Source organism: Misgurnus anguillicaudatus, chromosome 14 (assembly GCF_027580225.2).
Source record: "Misgurnus anguillicaudatus chromosome 14, ASM2758022v2, whole genome shotgun sequence".
NCBI classification, from domain to species: Eukaryota; Metazoa; Chordata; class Actinopteri; order Cypriniformes; family Cobitidae; genus Misgurnus; species Misgurnus anguillicaudatus.
In genome coordinates, this window is record NC_073350.2 from 10,294,281 (window position 1) to 10,310,621 (window position 16,341).

The following is a 16,341-nucleotide window of genomic DNA, read 5'->3' on the forward strand; positions in this document are numbered from 1 at the left end:
TACTGAATAATATGATATGAAAAAGTTGTATTTGTTCACATTAGTAAATGCATTATATAACATAAACAAACAATGAAAAATATAGAGTATAAGCATTAATTAATTCTTGTTTATGTCATTACAGTAATTGACAGTGGTTCATGGTGCATTCACTAATGTTAACAGTTTCAACTTTGATTAAAAAATTATTAGTAAATGCTAAAATAAATACATTTACAATTAATAAATAATTAATAAAAGATTCATTAAAGGTGGTGATATTCATGTTTTCTTTTTATACAGTATAGTGAGTTATTTAGCTGGTTCGCCTTAATCTGAAATGCCCTGCAAACTACAGCTACCTATATGCCACATGAGACTTCAATATGGAATTTATGGCAAAAAAAATCTCCCCTTAAAATGCTATTGGTCTCGCCTACATAAAGTGTTAGGTAAAGGAATATGACTTAGCCTGAAAAATATTTCAGTCAGAAGAATTTTTTCACTTTAATTCTTTTTTGTATGTTGTATATGTCAAAATCTGTGTAAATAATAGAAAGGTCGCTGATTAACACTTGCAATTCAGTGTCGTGATGGTTTTAAAAAATATTCTGAAGGTAGTAAAAAAGGTAGTAAAAAGTAGTAAATTTAACTTAAGGATTTCTGTATAAACCCTGATAATGAACCGTTATGTGTTTATTAACTTAGAACGAGACCTTTTTATCTACATACACAGAGGGTCCCCTTACATGGAAGTCACCATTTTGTGCCGCTATGTTTCTACAGAAGCCCTTAACGGACAAACTTTTTTTACTAAGTTCTCTCCGACGAAGACATGTTTGTCCGGTGGCGGCTACCGTAGCTTTTCTATGTGTTTCAAAAGCGAGGGGTGAGCAGCAGACTGAGCCCTTGGTTGCAATTTGCAACCTCACCACTAGATGCCGCTAAAATGTACACACTGCACCTTTGAGATACAAACATAGGAAATATGTACACAAAATGTAAAAAAAAAACAATTTACAGAACAAAATGTCTTGTGTTGAAAGTCAGTATTGGTGTGATGTCTCTTAAACTCTTTTGAGGAGACTGAATTCATTAGATTAGAATGAGAAATTAAGATTTTATGTCATTTAGGTTTAAGAAAGCCTGCAGGTTCCTGCAATTGCTCTAGCATAAGAGGAGATCACAGTATTTTTGTTTTTTCAACAGTGCACACAAATTTTCTGTATGTTCTGGTTGTATGCTAATATAAAGATTGAGAATTAATTATATACGGTCACTATACCATTGCAAAAACAACAAATCTAATGGTGATCTTTACACAGTACTGCATGTTAACATGGGTCGGAAGTGTTTCTTGCTGTTTTTGTCATTTCTTATTTTTCCATTTTAATCTGACATGATTATTGGTTGATTTAGCACACTTTTAAGAATTTAAGAGAAACATTGTCTTTGTCTCTGCAGATGAAACGATTGACAGGTGATTTCTTGCAGAATTTGACTGGGCGCAACATTTCTGACTACCTCATCAAAACATATCCACAAATATTGAAGAAAAGGTTACATATTTCTACTAATTGTTCTATCAAATGTGATCATTGACCACTAAACCAGTCATAAGGATGATTTTTTTAATGTGTACATCATCTAAAAGAATAAATAGGCTTTCTGTTGATGTGTGTTTTGTTAGGATAGAATAAGGGTGTTTCTCATTTCTCTGTCTTACCCCTTACCCCTACCCCTCGGTTTTGCGCGTTCATGTGAGGCGAAGTGCGTCTCAATTCTCAGTTTGATCAAGGGCTAGGGCCAAGGCGTAGGGATACATAGCCTTTGAAACTAAGTGTGATAAGGACCACACTTGAAAGAGAGGGGTAAACGTTAACGTAGGAATTTCTCAGGAGAGCCGTCATCAAGATGTTTTATGGCTGAACGTCGAACTGTCAAGGAGTCGCACAAATAAAAGTAACTTTATTTTCAACAGTTTAATTGAGATTATATTATGACACTCATGTTTTATGTTACTTTTAATAAAATGTTCAAGCAGTTTTAATTGCAATGTTTTTGTTTTGAATCGCTAGCTAGCAGCTAAGTTATGCGCTATTTGTTGAGCTCAGGCAATCGATACCACAACCGAGACGATGGCATTTTCGTTTATGTCAACGCTTGTCTGTTTACGTAGCAGCCAGTTAGCGGCAAGGGAAGGTGACGCAAACAGTAATCGAGTGGTGTCTCATTTTTTAGACAAACGATCTGTCTTACCCCTTCCCCTTCACTCGTTTTCGAGGGGCAAGGGGAAGACGAAGACAAAGGCGAAGGGGTAAGACAGAGAATTGAGATTGGCCCTATTATTTGGCCGAGAAGAAACTTGAAAATCTGGAATCTGAGGGTGCAAAAAATATCTAATTATTAAGAAAATCGCTAAAAAAGTCATCCAAATGAAGTCCTTAGCAACACATATTACTAAAGAAGAATAAATTTTATTTAGGGTAGGAAATTTACAAAATATCTTCATGGTACATGATCTTAAATGAGGATCTACTTCAAAATAAAGCGTCTTTTGCAGTGATTTTTGTGTGAGCATATCAGTAGTTAAGTGTAAAATACCGAACTTGTCCTTTAACTTAAGAGTCTTCTTAGCGCGCTAAGCAGGGGCGGAGTGGGACCAAAAAATCTACCGGGAAATTTCGTATACCACCGGCCCTCCGTGGTAAAAAAATGTCTTTTAGCCTATTTGTAGTAAAACTAGAGTAATACAAATCGTAATCAATTTGCCCCCCCCCAAAAAAAAAAAAATTTCATAACATTAATAAAATCATTAAATCATGGCTAATTTTAATAAAATAGTAAAAAAACAAAAAGATAACTGGTTTAAATAAGGAGATGCGCAACTCAAACAGCTATTACATAACAGAGCTAGAGCAGAGATGAATGTGCTCATAAACGGGAGTAATATGGAATAATTTGTGCCTCTTTGAATAACTGTAAGAATATTTCCTTTAAATATAATTTTTGTCATATAAAGTTTTGAGAGATAATAATGTTTTTCCACGGTTTGCTTATTTATTTTAACGTGTTTGGTGCATTACCTTAGAGTTTATTTCAGTTATATTGCTTTTTTCCCGCTAATAACAATACAACACACTTTCTATCAAATAGTTTCCGCTTGATGGATCAATCCGACCGAATATGTACTGAAATAAACAGGCATTCGGCGACGCGGCTTTTCACATCAAAGTCCGACGGGCCGTTCAATAATCCCCCTATATTTTTTAAAAACATGGTTGGACCTGCCGAACAGGTTGAGCACTTTTATATAGCCTACTGTGTTGAGCAAAGAGGCTGCACAGTTTGACCAGAGGGAAGCGGCCGCACATCAGGCCGGCAGACGGGGTTGCTATATAACTTGAAATGTATAACTATTATCAGACCGGCCCTCGCAGCCTCAAAACACTACCGGCCCACCGGGAAATGTCCCAACTCTCCCGATGGCCACTCCGCTACTGGCGCTAAGAGACAACGTTATCGGAAAACCCAGCCCAGGATTTTTCTCCATATAGTGGACCTTAACACTTTATAGAGTTTACAAATTTACAGTTTCAATGCAGCTTCAAAGGGATCTAAACGATCCCAATCGTGGCATAAGGGTCTTAATCTGGTGAAACAATCGATATTTTCACCCAAAAATGAATAAAAAATGATATGCATAGCCGTGTGATACGCCAGCCCGACCTTACGTATTATGTAATCACGTCGAAAGGTCACGCGTTACATATGTGGTTAAAAACTAATTCTTTTTATTTATTTTTGCCAAAAATGGCGATCGTTTTGCTAGATCAGACCCTTATGAATTGGTTGGGATCATTTAGAGCCATTTGAAGCTGCGTTGTAACTGTAAACTAGGTCCAATAAAATCCTGGAATGTTTTCCTCAAAAAATTTATTTCTTCTGGACTGAATAAATGAAGACATAAATATCTTGGATGACGTGGGAGTGAGTAAATTCTAAAAATTAAAAGTGGAATATTCCTTTAGTATCCTAATGCTTTTTGGCATAGAAGAAAATGGATAAGACTTATGACTTATGGTTTTGTGGTCCAGGGTCACAAATATGAATAATCCAGCTATTTTTGGCACATGTGAGTAATGCCTCTCTCTATTATGTCAAACTAGCTTGAAGACAAAGAAATGGGTGAATGAATTCAGGTGAGTTGATCTTCATGCAGTCACAGATCCAAACATACAACATGCATTTTGTTTGTTTGTTTGATCTGATGTTTATCTCCCATTTTTCCAGATATGGAGGTTTTTCTTTGGGGGCTAAAAGCTCTCAGGCTGTGGATGATCCACTTTACCTGGAAGAGTCTGTGTTGGCCATTAGAAGACGCTACAGCATTGCAGAGGTGTGTCATATGAATTTGTTTTAGATTTGAGTAGAGCACCATTAAAGGGGACATTTTAAGACTTTTATAAGATGTCAGATAAATCTTTGGTGTCCCCAGAGTACATATGTAACGTTCAAGCTGCCGTTTTTGGGAGTGTCCTTTAAAATGCAAATTAGCTGATCTCTGCACTAATTGGCAGTGCTGGATTGGATAGTGCAGATTAAGGGGCGGTATTATCCCCTTCTGACATCACAAGGGGAGCCAAATGTCAATAACCTATTTTTTCACATGCTTGCAGAGAATGGTTTACCAAAACTAAGTAACTTGGATTATCCTTTTTTTACATTTTCTAGGTTGATAGAAGCACTGGTGGGGACTCAATTATAGCACTTAAATATGGAAAAAGTCTGATTTTCATGATATGTCTCCTTTAAGACTTTAACTTGCATTTGTATTGTTTGTTTGCAGAATAGCTCTTTAGATCAGCTTCTTTACAGACTACCAGATGTCCTCAAAGGCCTCACCAGCCAAAACAATGTGAAGGTAAATTAGATACATGTGAAAAACTTTTCTCTTCAGTCTCAACCCTCTCCTCGTCTCCTTATTCAACTATGACTTGTGCTCACCCAGGTCTGGTTTAATAATAAAGGATGGCACGCCATGGCATCGTTCGTGAACATCATGAACAACGGTCTACTACGTGCAAACCTGCCGCCAGACCAGGAAAGACGCAAATATGGCATAACAGCCTACAATCACCCGCTCAACCTCACAAAAGAGCAGCTGTCAGAGGTGGCCCTGTATGTAACCGCTGTGTATCATTTGGTTAAACTGTATTGATAGTGAATAGTTTTGGATTTTCATCTTCTTCTCAATGGTCTCTACAGGATGACCACCTCAGTAGACGTCCTTGTCTCCATATGTGTTATCTTCGCCATGTCATTCGTTCCTGCCAGTTTCGTGCTGTTCCTCATTGAGGAACGTGTCAGTAAATCCAAACACCTGCAGTTTGTCAGTGGAGTAAAGCCTATACTGTATTGGACCACCAACTATATATGGGACATGGTTAGTACAGCTCCAGACCAGTTTGTTGTAGCTCGCTTGAGGTGGTAAGAGTTAATATTGGTGTTTCTGATGTGTTGCAGTTGAACTACACAGTTCCTGCCATCATGGTTGTCCTGATCTTCATCAGTTTCCAGCAGGAATCGTACGTATCTGAGAAGAATCTGCCTGCGTTGGTGCTTCTACTGCTATTTTATGGGTAAGACTTTATTAGGGCACCGTAGATGTACATCTGCTGGTTTGGATGGGCAACCAACAAAACTTCTTTGGTCACTAGAAAGACCAACATCACCTGATTGCTGAATTAAACTGGGATATTTGAAACATTGACAGTATGTTGTTCATGTCTTCTGCAGCTGGTCCATCACTCCACTTATGTATCCGGCATCCTTCATCTTCTCAGTCCCTAGCACTGCTTACGTTGTGCTCACCTGCATCAACCTCTTCATCGGCATCAATGGCAGCGTCGCCACCTTCGTCCTGGAGCTTTTTATCGATGAGGTAAAGACATAAATCACACAGAAGTGTTATTATGAGTTAACATCAACCCAATATGTTGCTGGGTGAACATCCATATTGGTCAATTTTATCAACCAATCATATTGTACCAATCATATAATGTGGATTAAGCGATATCATCCTTTCTGTTGTACTTCCTTAGCATCTGAACGAGGTCAACAGAATCTTGAAGAAAGTTTTCCTGATCTTCCCTCACTTCTGTCTGGGTCGAGGTCTCATTGACATGGCCAAAAACCAGGCCATGGCAGATGCATTTCAGCGACTGGGTAATATTTCACCACAGCAGGCACGATCATACGAATGCGAGAGTCGTTACATATTCATCATTTTTGTTGTCACCAGGAACCAAACAGAATCTGGAGCCTTTATCCTGGGATTTCGTTGGGAAGAATTTGTTTGCCATGGCGATGCAAGGGATCGTGTTTTTCATTTTCACTCTTCTACTGCAATATAAATTCTTCATTAATTTGAGGTAAGTTATATGTCTTAGTTGTGAGTACTGAATCGATTAATCGATTAAAAACTTGCTCTTGATAAGTCGTATACCCCCAGCCGGTGGTCTGGCTTTGTGCTGCCCCCTCTTGGCGCGGAGGATGAAGATGTTGCCAGAGAAAGAGAGCGTGTGAAGAATGGTCGAGCTCAGGGAGACATTCTCACCCTTACAGACCTAAGTAAAGTAAGGTACCACACAGAAACACTGTTGCAAAAAAACATGTTTGCAAGCAATCTTGAAATGTTAAAATATGTGGCTCTGTAGGTGTATAAGGCGGGCAGGAAGCCAGCAGTAAATCGGCTTTGCTTGGGAATTCCTCGAGGAGAGGTGAGTGGAGTTCACATATCCCAGATTTCTGAACACCGTTTTCCCTGCACGCCCTCAAGCTGTAGTTTAGATTCCTGGATGTGAAACAGGATTTTACAGGTTTTTCTCTCACATGGCAGTGTTTTGGACTTCTGGGTGTTAACGGAGCTGGAAAAACCTCAACATTTCGTATGCTGACTGGAGACACGAGCATCACTTATGGAGAAGCGTTTCTTAGCAACCACAGGTTAGATCACCGATATTGTCATGCTCACACTAGACATTTTCTCCCATTGACTTTCATTCATACCCATGCAAATGTGGTAGACCAGAAATGCAAAAGATTTCGATTTTCGGTGCATTCCAGAATCCACAGTTCAAGTTTCACAAACTCTGACCTGCAAATTCGCATCATGTTAAGACGTGTGACCAATAGATGATCGACCTCAAACCAGGGTTTCCCGCAGCACATTTTAGTTCAGACGGCCCGCCTAAGCTTGGAAACCCTACCGCCTTAACTAGATCGTCCAAAAAAAAACAAAAAATCGTTGCACAAAAGGCCGTGAAGTCCGCGAGCGGGAACACGCGCCACACGGCCGAAATGAGAAAGACGTGGTCCGGACCATCACTGTCGGGAGGATAACTAGCCAGTTGATAAAACATCTTGGTTAATAGCGCGGACGTGCTTCACACCACGAGCGTGCACACACGGCCGAAATGAGATAAAGACGTGGTCCGTCATGTCTGTAGCCAGTTGATAAAACACGTGACTTGTGTTTTGGGTTTATTTAAGCCTGTTATTGTATTTGTCTATAGTTCTTGCAATTTTAAAGTAAAGTAGCTGGTGATTTTGATGTTTGAGCAACCTGCTAGCTAGGTTTCACGTGCCTGTTGATTCAATATAATTGTTGAGCGCTCTTGCTCACGTTATTTATGTGCATTATTTACATGCTACAGTAGTTATACTCCTTTAAGATAATGTAATTAATAGTGGGAAATAAACAGTTTTTACCATTTTTGCGCCATCTATCTTCGTTCACCTGACGTTCTACAACATCTGCTGTAGTTTGTGTTTATTAACCCTTTAGTTTCAATTCATCATGCAGCTATTCCCGTTAAAGGTATCTATTAAAACATTTAATTCATTAATAATCTAGTATGTGTTCATTTTTTGTCATAGTTTCTTCAAAATTAAGTTTTATTTGAGTGTTTTAAATAAAAATATTTTAATTTTCATCAAACGCCCCGCCCCTTTGATTGCCACACCCTCTGCCCACCCAACAAACACCCCGCCCCTTTGATTGCCACGCCCTCTGCCCCAACCAACCCTACCACCTTAACTAACACATTGTCTGCGGGAAACCCTGCTCAAACCCAGAAGTAAATGTCTGGAACGGCAAACAAAGTCAGGTATCTAACCTCTCAACTCAGATTGATCAACCCCGACCTTAGCGAGACACGTCATTTGACATTACAGACAAGATGGCGGCTAGCCCTTCACAGCCTTACGTGAACTGCAAACAAACTTTTACAGCACGTTACATGAATGTTAACTCTTTCCCCACCAGTGTTTTCCCATGCCTTAAAAACTTTTTAAAGTTTTTTTTTGGCTTCCAAAAAAATGTTCTTCTTTAAATATATAAACATACAATATATCAAATGAAAGAACAGACCCTCTGCTTTCACACCTTCATTAGTTCTCTTGTAATCACCTCTCAAATATGGATAGGTTTCTTCAAAACACCCCATTTTGAGCAAAGAGCTGAGATAATTTAATTTTTGTGAAGGACTTTTGATAGAGATCCCATTCAGCGCGATCATTAAAACATACACAGAGTTCTTACTCTTTCAGGTGAGGCGTTACTTCCGGATTGCATAAGTTGCGGAAGATAATAGCGGTATTGTGGAAAGCCGGAAAAACTCGTAATTGGCAGGGAAGCGTTTTCTCTTGAAAACTCGCCAATGGCGGAGAAAGAGTTAAAACATCTAGTAACTTGTTTCTGCCATAATTGGCACAACTTCTCTCGGTGTCTCATAGTTACGTCATGTGATAAACATGTCATGTGGCACGTGATTGACTGGAACGCATTGTGGTCGGAGGTAGGATATCTTAACGACATAATACCCGAAATCCGAGTTGTCTGGAATGCAATATTAAAGGGATAGTTTGGCCAAAAATGATATTAAACCCATTATTTACTCACCCCGAAGCCGTCCGAGATGCATATGCCCATCATTTTGCAGACGAACACATTTTCAGTTATTTTAGAAAATGTCTTATATCTTCCAGCTGCTAAACAGTAAAGTTATGGGGTCCACGTCCTTCAAGTCCAAAAAATGTGCATATATCCTTCCCCAAAGAAATCCAAACGGCTCCAGGATGATAAATAAAGGTCTTCTGAGGGTAATCCGCACGGTGCTATTATAGAAATATCCACATTTAAAACTTTTTAAACGAAAATAACTAGCTTCCGATAACGGCGCCATCTTAAACTCCTCTGTATTCAGGAGAGAGAATATCAGCGTAGTGTATGCACTTTTCTTAGTGACGTATGACAATCGGAAGCTAGTTATTTTCGTTTATAAAGTTTTAAATGTGGATATTTCAACAACAAAATGAGGTGGATTACCCTCAGAATACCTTTTTTTATCATCGTGGACCCGTTTGGATTTATTTTGTGAAGGATGGATGCACATTTTTTGGACTTGAAGGAGGTGGACCCCGTAACTTTACATTTGATTAACTGAAAAATCAAAAACATTTTCTAAAATAACTGAAAATCTGTTAGTCTGGAAAATAATGGACATATGCATCTCGGACGGCTTCGGGGTGAGTAAATCATGGGTTTAATATCATTTTTGGCCGAACTATCCCTTTAATGATGTGTGAATGAAAAACAACACTTCATCATGTGATATCACATGGTTGAAGGCATCAACGTAGAAATATTGCATGCTAGGGTCTAGTGTCTAGCGTGACCACAGCTATTAAACTCAAACGTAACATCTTAGTTGTTCTCTGTTTAATATTATATTGGTTGCTAACCATTATAATTGCAAGTTGTTGCAAAATCTTTCAATAATGATGTTTGCACTTTTCTTGTTTTTGTTCAGTGTTTTTACAGAAATGGAAAAGGTTCACCAGCTAATGGGCTACTGCCCTCAGTTTGACGCCATCAGCGACCTGCTAACAGGTCGCGAGCACCTGGAGTTTTACGCTCGCCTCAGAGGAGTGCCAGAAGCTCATGTTACAAAGGTACACGCCTCCACATTATTATTAATATTATTCAAATATAATTTCAGAGAATGCAAATAAAGGTGACATTGATATGGACAGTAATTATGTCTCTGTCCTGTAGGTGGCGCAGTGGGGTGTGCAAAAGCTCGGTCTAAGTCAGTACGCCGAGCGAGTGGCTGGCAGCTACAGCGGAGGAAATAAACGCAAACTGTCCACCGCCATTTCACTCATCGGAGCCGCGCCTGTCATCTTCCTGGTACGACTGCGTAATACACCAGCGAAGTGTTTTGATTAGGGATGCACGATATATCGGCCGACATATCGTTAACGGCCGATAACTGCTTATTTTTAATATTATCGGTTTTCGGTCTGATAGCAAAATTAGGCCGATAAATGAAAGCCGATAAATGATGGATTATTTTGGTTAGTTGAACCACTTCACTTGCTCATTGCTGGCCATGTGGAGTTTTGATTGGTGCTTTCTGTGACATACCACAAATATGACACGTGTTGCAGGCTTAAGAAGAGTATGCTAGTCTAGCGCAAAGACAAGATGTCCGCGGTCTGGGAGTTTTTCATTGTGAAAATAATATAAATTGAATATTTATCGGCCTATAGATATCGGTTATCGGCCCCCAAATTTAAAGAGTTATCGGTATCGGCCAAAATTCCCATATCGGTGCATCCCTAGTTTTGATGCGTCGTTTTAGTTTTAAACCATATAGATCTTAAATTTATTGTTTTGCAGACAAGTTTTTATTGTTTGAACATACTGCTTTATGAGATGATATGACTCTCGCTGATATTTAACTCTATGTGATTCCTGGATGAACCCACAACTGGTATGGACCCGAAAGCCAAACGCTTCCTCTGGAACTGTATCCTCAGTGTGATTAAAGAGGGGCGAGCTGTTGTTCTCACATCTCACAGGTAGGGGTCACTCTTATAGCAGCAGACAGCCTTATCATTGTGTAGGGTGCATCCCTTTGCACAAGAAAATTCATGACATAAAACAAACTTAAAATTTAAATTAAACAAAATATATTAAATGGTACAATATAGTGCTGTTGGTTGGTAGTTTCTGAAGTTTGATTACACAGAATTTATAATAAAGTAATGTATTTTATAAAATGACACCTGGCACCATTCTGCGCCACCCCAAGGGGGACCACCACCCTCAAGTTTTGAAACCACTGCTGTAGCTAGACTATAATCATAAAGTCTGCATTTATGCATTTGGCCAATCCAAAGTGGCCTACAGTGTATTCCAGAAATACATTTGTTATCAGTCTGTGTGTTGCATGGGATTTGAACGCATGACCTTTGCACTGCCAGTTGAGCAACAGGAATATTTCAGCAGGAATAGCTCTTCCTAGTAACTTTAGTAAATGGAAAACAAATTTCTGGTGAACCTGGAAACAAACAATCAATGTGAGTGAAATAAAGGGTCAGAATTCAGTTTTAATGAATAGATGTTTTGTTCACCTTGCATAAGGTGCATACGGCTCAGTTTATAGACATTCAGATGTAGCCCCCTCTGTTAAAATCTCTTAAATGATACATTTCTTATTTCTGTACAGTATGGAAGAATGTGAGGCTCTGTGCACCCGAATGGCCATTATGGTAAACGGCAGATTTCAGTGTCTGGGCTCAGTTCAGCACCTGAAGAACAGGTAACAGCTATGATCATAATGAAACACTAGCATAATGCCTAGTGGCCTCGTACACACTGCATATAAATTTGGTTGTCATTTCACTTTTTAATGCTTAATCCTGTTCTGTACACACACAGTTTAGTAATTTACGGGACTGAGAACCGCATTCTACAACCGAATTAACTCTACTGCAAAATGCAGGTAGTGACAACCGCATTTACAGAAACTCTGCATGGTGTGTACATAACCAAACTGAACAACTAGTTGTTGATGAAGTATTTAAACATGCATCTCGGACATGAGAGGTCTCTCTTCTGAAAAAATAAATGTCTAGAAGGGGAAAAGTCTTGTATGTGCATGCAGAGGCATGCTAGTGTTGCCAGATCTTGCACAAAAAACAGCGGAAAAAACGATAATAAACGGAAAATAAATCCAAATGCTATACCTCAAAAATCGAAATATTGGGACCGGCATCTTAATCACACACAAAACTTGATCACTTCATAAGCCAAAAGCCATAAACGGGTAAGCGCCACAATGGTATGCAAGTACAAAAAAGACGAGGACCTGGCAACACTGCAAGACAAATGCATACAACACACAACGCCATGACAGAGGTTTAGTGCAAAACCTAATGCTGTAATGTTATCTTTGTCAAAGGTGTGAATGATAAGCATGCGAGACGGCAGAGCGTTGCTATGGTTATCTTTGTGTCAATCATCAAAGGATTCACTCCCACATTTAATGCAGTTGTCACTCACGAAAGTTTGCAGTGTGTACGAGGCCATTGACTTGCCACATGAGCTTGTATTGTCTTTAACCCATTTTTGTGTAAAAATGAAACATTTAATTCTGTATATATACTGCAGATGTAGCATAAGTAGTACACTGCAAAAAATGATTTTCAGTAAAAATATATAAAAACTGCTTAAATTAAGATGCTTTTTCTTGATGAGCAAAACGTCCCAAGAAAATAAGTCTACCAAGATTTTTTTCTTGAAAATCATTTTTTGCAGTGTATTAAGGTATGCAGTATGCACTGCAAAAAATGACTTTCTTACTATGTATTTTGGTCTTGTTTTCAGTAGAAATATAAAAAAAATCTTAAATTAAGATGTATTTTCTTGATGAGCAAAACGTCCCAAGAAAATAAGTCTAGTTTTAAGTGATTCATTTAAGTGATTTTGTGAATAAAACAAGCAAAAATATCTGCCAATGGGGTAAGCAAAAAAATCTTGAACATTTTTTAAACACTAAATTCAAGAAAAGTTTAAGAAATATTTGCTTACCCCATTGGCATATTTTTTTGGCTTGTTTTATGCACAAAATCACTTTTTCACAATTTTTTTGACTTTTTGATATTTTTGACTTATTTTCTTGGGGCGTTTTGCTCATCAAGAAAAAGCACCTTAATTTAAGATTTTTTAGATATTTTTACTGAAAACAAGACAAAAATACTAAGATTTTTTTCTTGAAAATCATTTTTTGCAGTGTATTAAGGTATGCAGTATGCACTGCAAAAAATGACTTTCTTACTATGTATTTTGGTCTTGTTTTCAGTAGAAATATAAAAAAAATCTTAAATTAAGATGTATTTTCTTGATGAGCAAAACGTCCCAAGAAAAGAAGTCTAGTTTTAAGTGATTCATTTAAGTGATTTTTTGAATAAAACAAGCAAAAAAAATCTGCCAATGGGGTAAGCAAAAAAATCTTAAACATTTTTTTAAACACTAAATTCAAGAAAAATTTGCTTTTTTGCTTGTTTTATGCACAAAATCAATTAAATTTGATATTTTTGGTCTAAAAACTAGACTTATTTTCTTGGGTCGTTTTGCTTATCAAGAAAAAGCATCTTAATTTAAGATTTTTTTTTAGATATTTTTACTGAAAACAAGACAAAACTAAGAAAAATAAGTCTGGTTTTTAGACAAAAACTATGCAATTTAAGTGAATTTGTGCCTAAAACAAGCAAAATTATCTGCCAATGGGGTGAGAAACTTTTGTTAAATTAAGTGTTTAAGAAAAAAAGAGAACTTATTACAAGATTTTTTTTCTTACCCCATTGGCAGATATTTTTGCTCGTTTTAAGCAAAAATTTACTTAAATTGTATATTTTTGTCGAAAAACTAGACTTATTTTCTTAGAATTTTTAAGATATTTGTACTGAAAACAAGACAAAAATATTAAGTAAAAAACTCACACGCCCATCGTCAGCTCGTTCAGTCTCAGTAACGTGTTCCTGTATTTCCGCTCAGGTTTGGGGACGGTTACACCATAATCCTTCGCTTGTCCGCTCCGTCTAAAGAGCCGTGCCCGGTGGACAGCTACATCAGGAACTCCTTCCCGGGGATTCAGCTAAAGGAGAGGCATCAGAACGTTCTCCATTACCAGCTGCCATCACAAGCCTGTTCACTGTCTCGTGTCTTTGAGGTTTTGTCAAATAACTATAAGGAGTTGGGAATAGCTGACTACTCTGTGTCACAGACAACACTGGATCAGGTAAGTGTATTATCAGGGCTTAATGTGTGTGGGGAGAAGATAGATATAGATCCAGAATCTATTTTAGTGAATCTTCATCTTTATATAACTTTGCAAGAACTTTATGCGTTAGCAGCATGTGCGTACGTTTTATTAAAACATTGCCTATAATGTTGTCCCATATGTCATATCTTGTCAATCACACATTTTTCCAGAAAAAGAAAGTCTTCAGACAAAAACTCCCCTTTGTTAATTCTAGAATTTTAAGTGCTGTCATGGCTGAACTTGAACACCATAGCACAATAAATGTGATATTTCTTCCTTGCAGGTGTTTGTTAACTTCGCAAAAGAGCAGACGGATGACGATCAACTCGGGGAGGTCACTGTGAACGGCGGATCTTTCCCAGCTCAAACCAGCAGACCTCAGCGACCCACTCATCTCAAACTAGAGAACCCCAACAGACCGCTCACACCTTCATCTTCCTCCACAGGTCAAGCTGCTAACTCGAGACAAAGCCCAGATCGGCCAGCTGGATCGAAGACTAAAAAAAAGGGCGGATCAAACAGTCCATCGATCTGCAGACAGCAGAAGCAGCACATCCCAATGGAAACTGTTGGCGAGGCCGCTAACGGATCAAAACCCGCTGGACGGCAGGCGTCTCGGAGCAAAGACCCATCCACGCTGTTTATTGTTAAAAGCAAAACACAGGACAGCAAAATGTGAAACGACAAAGACATTGGAGTTGAGGTGGCACACCAGTGATGATCTGAGGTGCATTGTGGTTCTTCCATGTTTGGTGCCTTTTTCTCTCTTAGTTATCTGAACCAAATGTAGTTAGCCTGAATGCAATCATTCAAACAATCTGTCAGTTAGTGGTTCACCATTCAATGGCCAATACGCAAAGTAAGAAAGCACTGTGCAAATGCCTAAAAAAACTGATAATGGCATAATACAATGTTTGCGAAAGAGCTGTAGAGTCAAGTCAATTTAACAGAATATTTAAAAAATGATGTACAGAATATTGATTTAAAAATCGAAATGAAATTTTGATAACAGGAATGTATAAAATAATTTTTCATTTGCAAAAGAGGTAAGCAACACTTCTGATTTTATTTAGTGGACATAATGTAAGTATTATACTGGTGTATTATACTGGTATAGTCATTTTAGAAAGGCCAAATATATCGGCATAACATCAATCAGGCATTTTATTCTGCAATTTTTCATTGATTGTTTTGGTTTATTTTTGATACTTGAAGTTAGGCTAAACTAATGGTGAAAAATTTCTCAGGCCTTTTTATGTTATACATTATCTTTGTGTATTGCACTTATTTTAGTTTTTGATTGGTGCAAATTATTTGAACATTGTTTTTGATGAAAATGTTACGTAATGTAGGACCTATTTATTTCTCTTCTTTCTTGGCATCAAACTCAGAAACTGCCTTTATGTGTTCAATATTTATATTTATTTCATCTTTTGTACTGTTTCAGAGGCATTATGTTGCGTTTCAGACAACTCGGATTTAGTAAATTACGTCAAATTAGTATTTGTATAACATAAAATAACATTACAACATTATGTTACAAATTATTTAGTAAAATCAAAACATTGAAATTGTTTAGTAATATTTAAAGACCGCGCTTTCCAGACATAATTTCCGGGTTGAGGTGGGAAATATCCTAAATCTGAGTTGTCTGGAACATAGCATTAGTCTTTTTGTTGCACTTTAGCAATGTTTTAGCCAGTCTTATCATTGTACTGTATCTCATTGCACTTCAGTGATTGTTACAATACTTCATACATAGCCTACTTTAAATTTAGTATTATGGATGAAATGAATGAGTAAAGTGAAGTTTGCAGACTTCCTTGTGTGCATGGCTGTACGTTAATATGCTGGGAATGTATATACACACACACACACACACATATGCATTAATAAAAACACTGTGGAGGAGTTCGGTGTGTACGTCATGTTATTTGACAGCAGGTCAATTTTTAAAGCAACACTAAAGAGTTTTTGCTCTTTGCTCCCCCTACAGGTTGGAAGCGGAATTGTCCATTAGCACTGTCGTAAATTATTTAGCCTACTGCAGCAAAGCTAGCTCTGATTGGATTGTAGATCTGCCATAAAGCAAGTTTTTGTAGTTTTCACTCGAACTACAGGACTGCGACCTGACGTTTTTGCCGATAGAGGGCTGCAAAGCGAATGTTCACTCTGTTTCGAGTGG

At 37.9% G+C, this 16,341-nt stretch overlaps 1 protein-coding gene across 1 annotated transcript in view; it reads left to right on the forward strand.

The window, feature by feature from the left end:
* abca7 (ATP-binding cassette, sub-family A (ABC1), member 7) overlaps positions 1–16,036 on the forward strand; it is a 38,493-nt gene extending 22,457 nt beyond the window's left edge. The window contains 19 exon segments of the mRNA XM_073875844.1: positions 1,444–1,538; positions 4,149–4,181; positions 4,273–4,378; positions 4,829–4,903; positions 4,991–5,160; positions 5,248–5,425; positions 5,506–5,621; positions 5,779–5,923; positions 6,084–6,207; positions 6,284–6,413; positions 6,494–6,617; positions 6,699–6,761; positions 6,881–6,987; positions 9,855–9,996; positions 10,100–10,228; positions 10,799–10,908; positions 11,559–11,651; positions 13,889–14,132; positions 14,440–16,036. Of these exon segments, the coding sequence (XP_073731945.1) occupies positions 1,444–1,538; positions 4,149–4,181; positions 4,273–4,378; positions 4,829–4,903; positions 4,991–5,160; positions 5,248–5,425; positions 5,506–5,621; positions 5,779–5,923; positions 6,084–6,207; positions 6,284–6,413; positions 6,494–6,617; positions 6,699–6,761; positions 6,881–6,987; positions 9,855–9,996; positions 10,100–10,228; positions 10,799–10,908; positions 11,559–11,651; positions 13,889–14,132; positions 14,440–14,835 (2,580 nt within the window). The 3' untranslated portion in view covers positions 14,836–16,036.
* Positions 16,037–16,341: the final 305 nt, after the last annotated feature.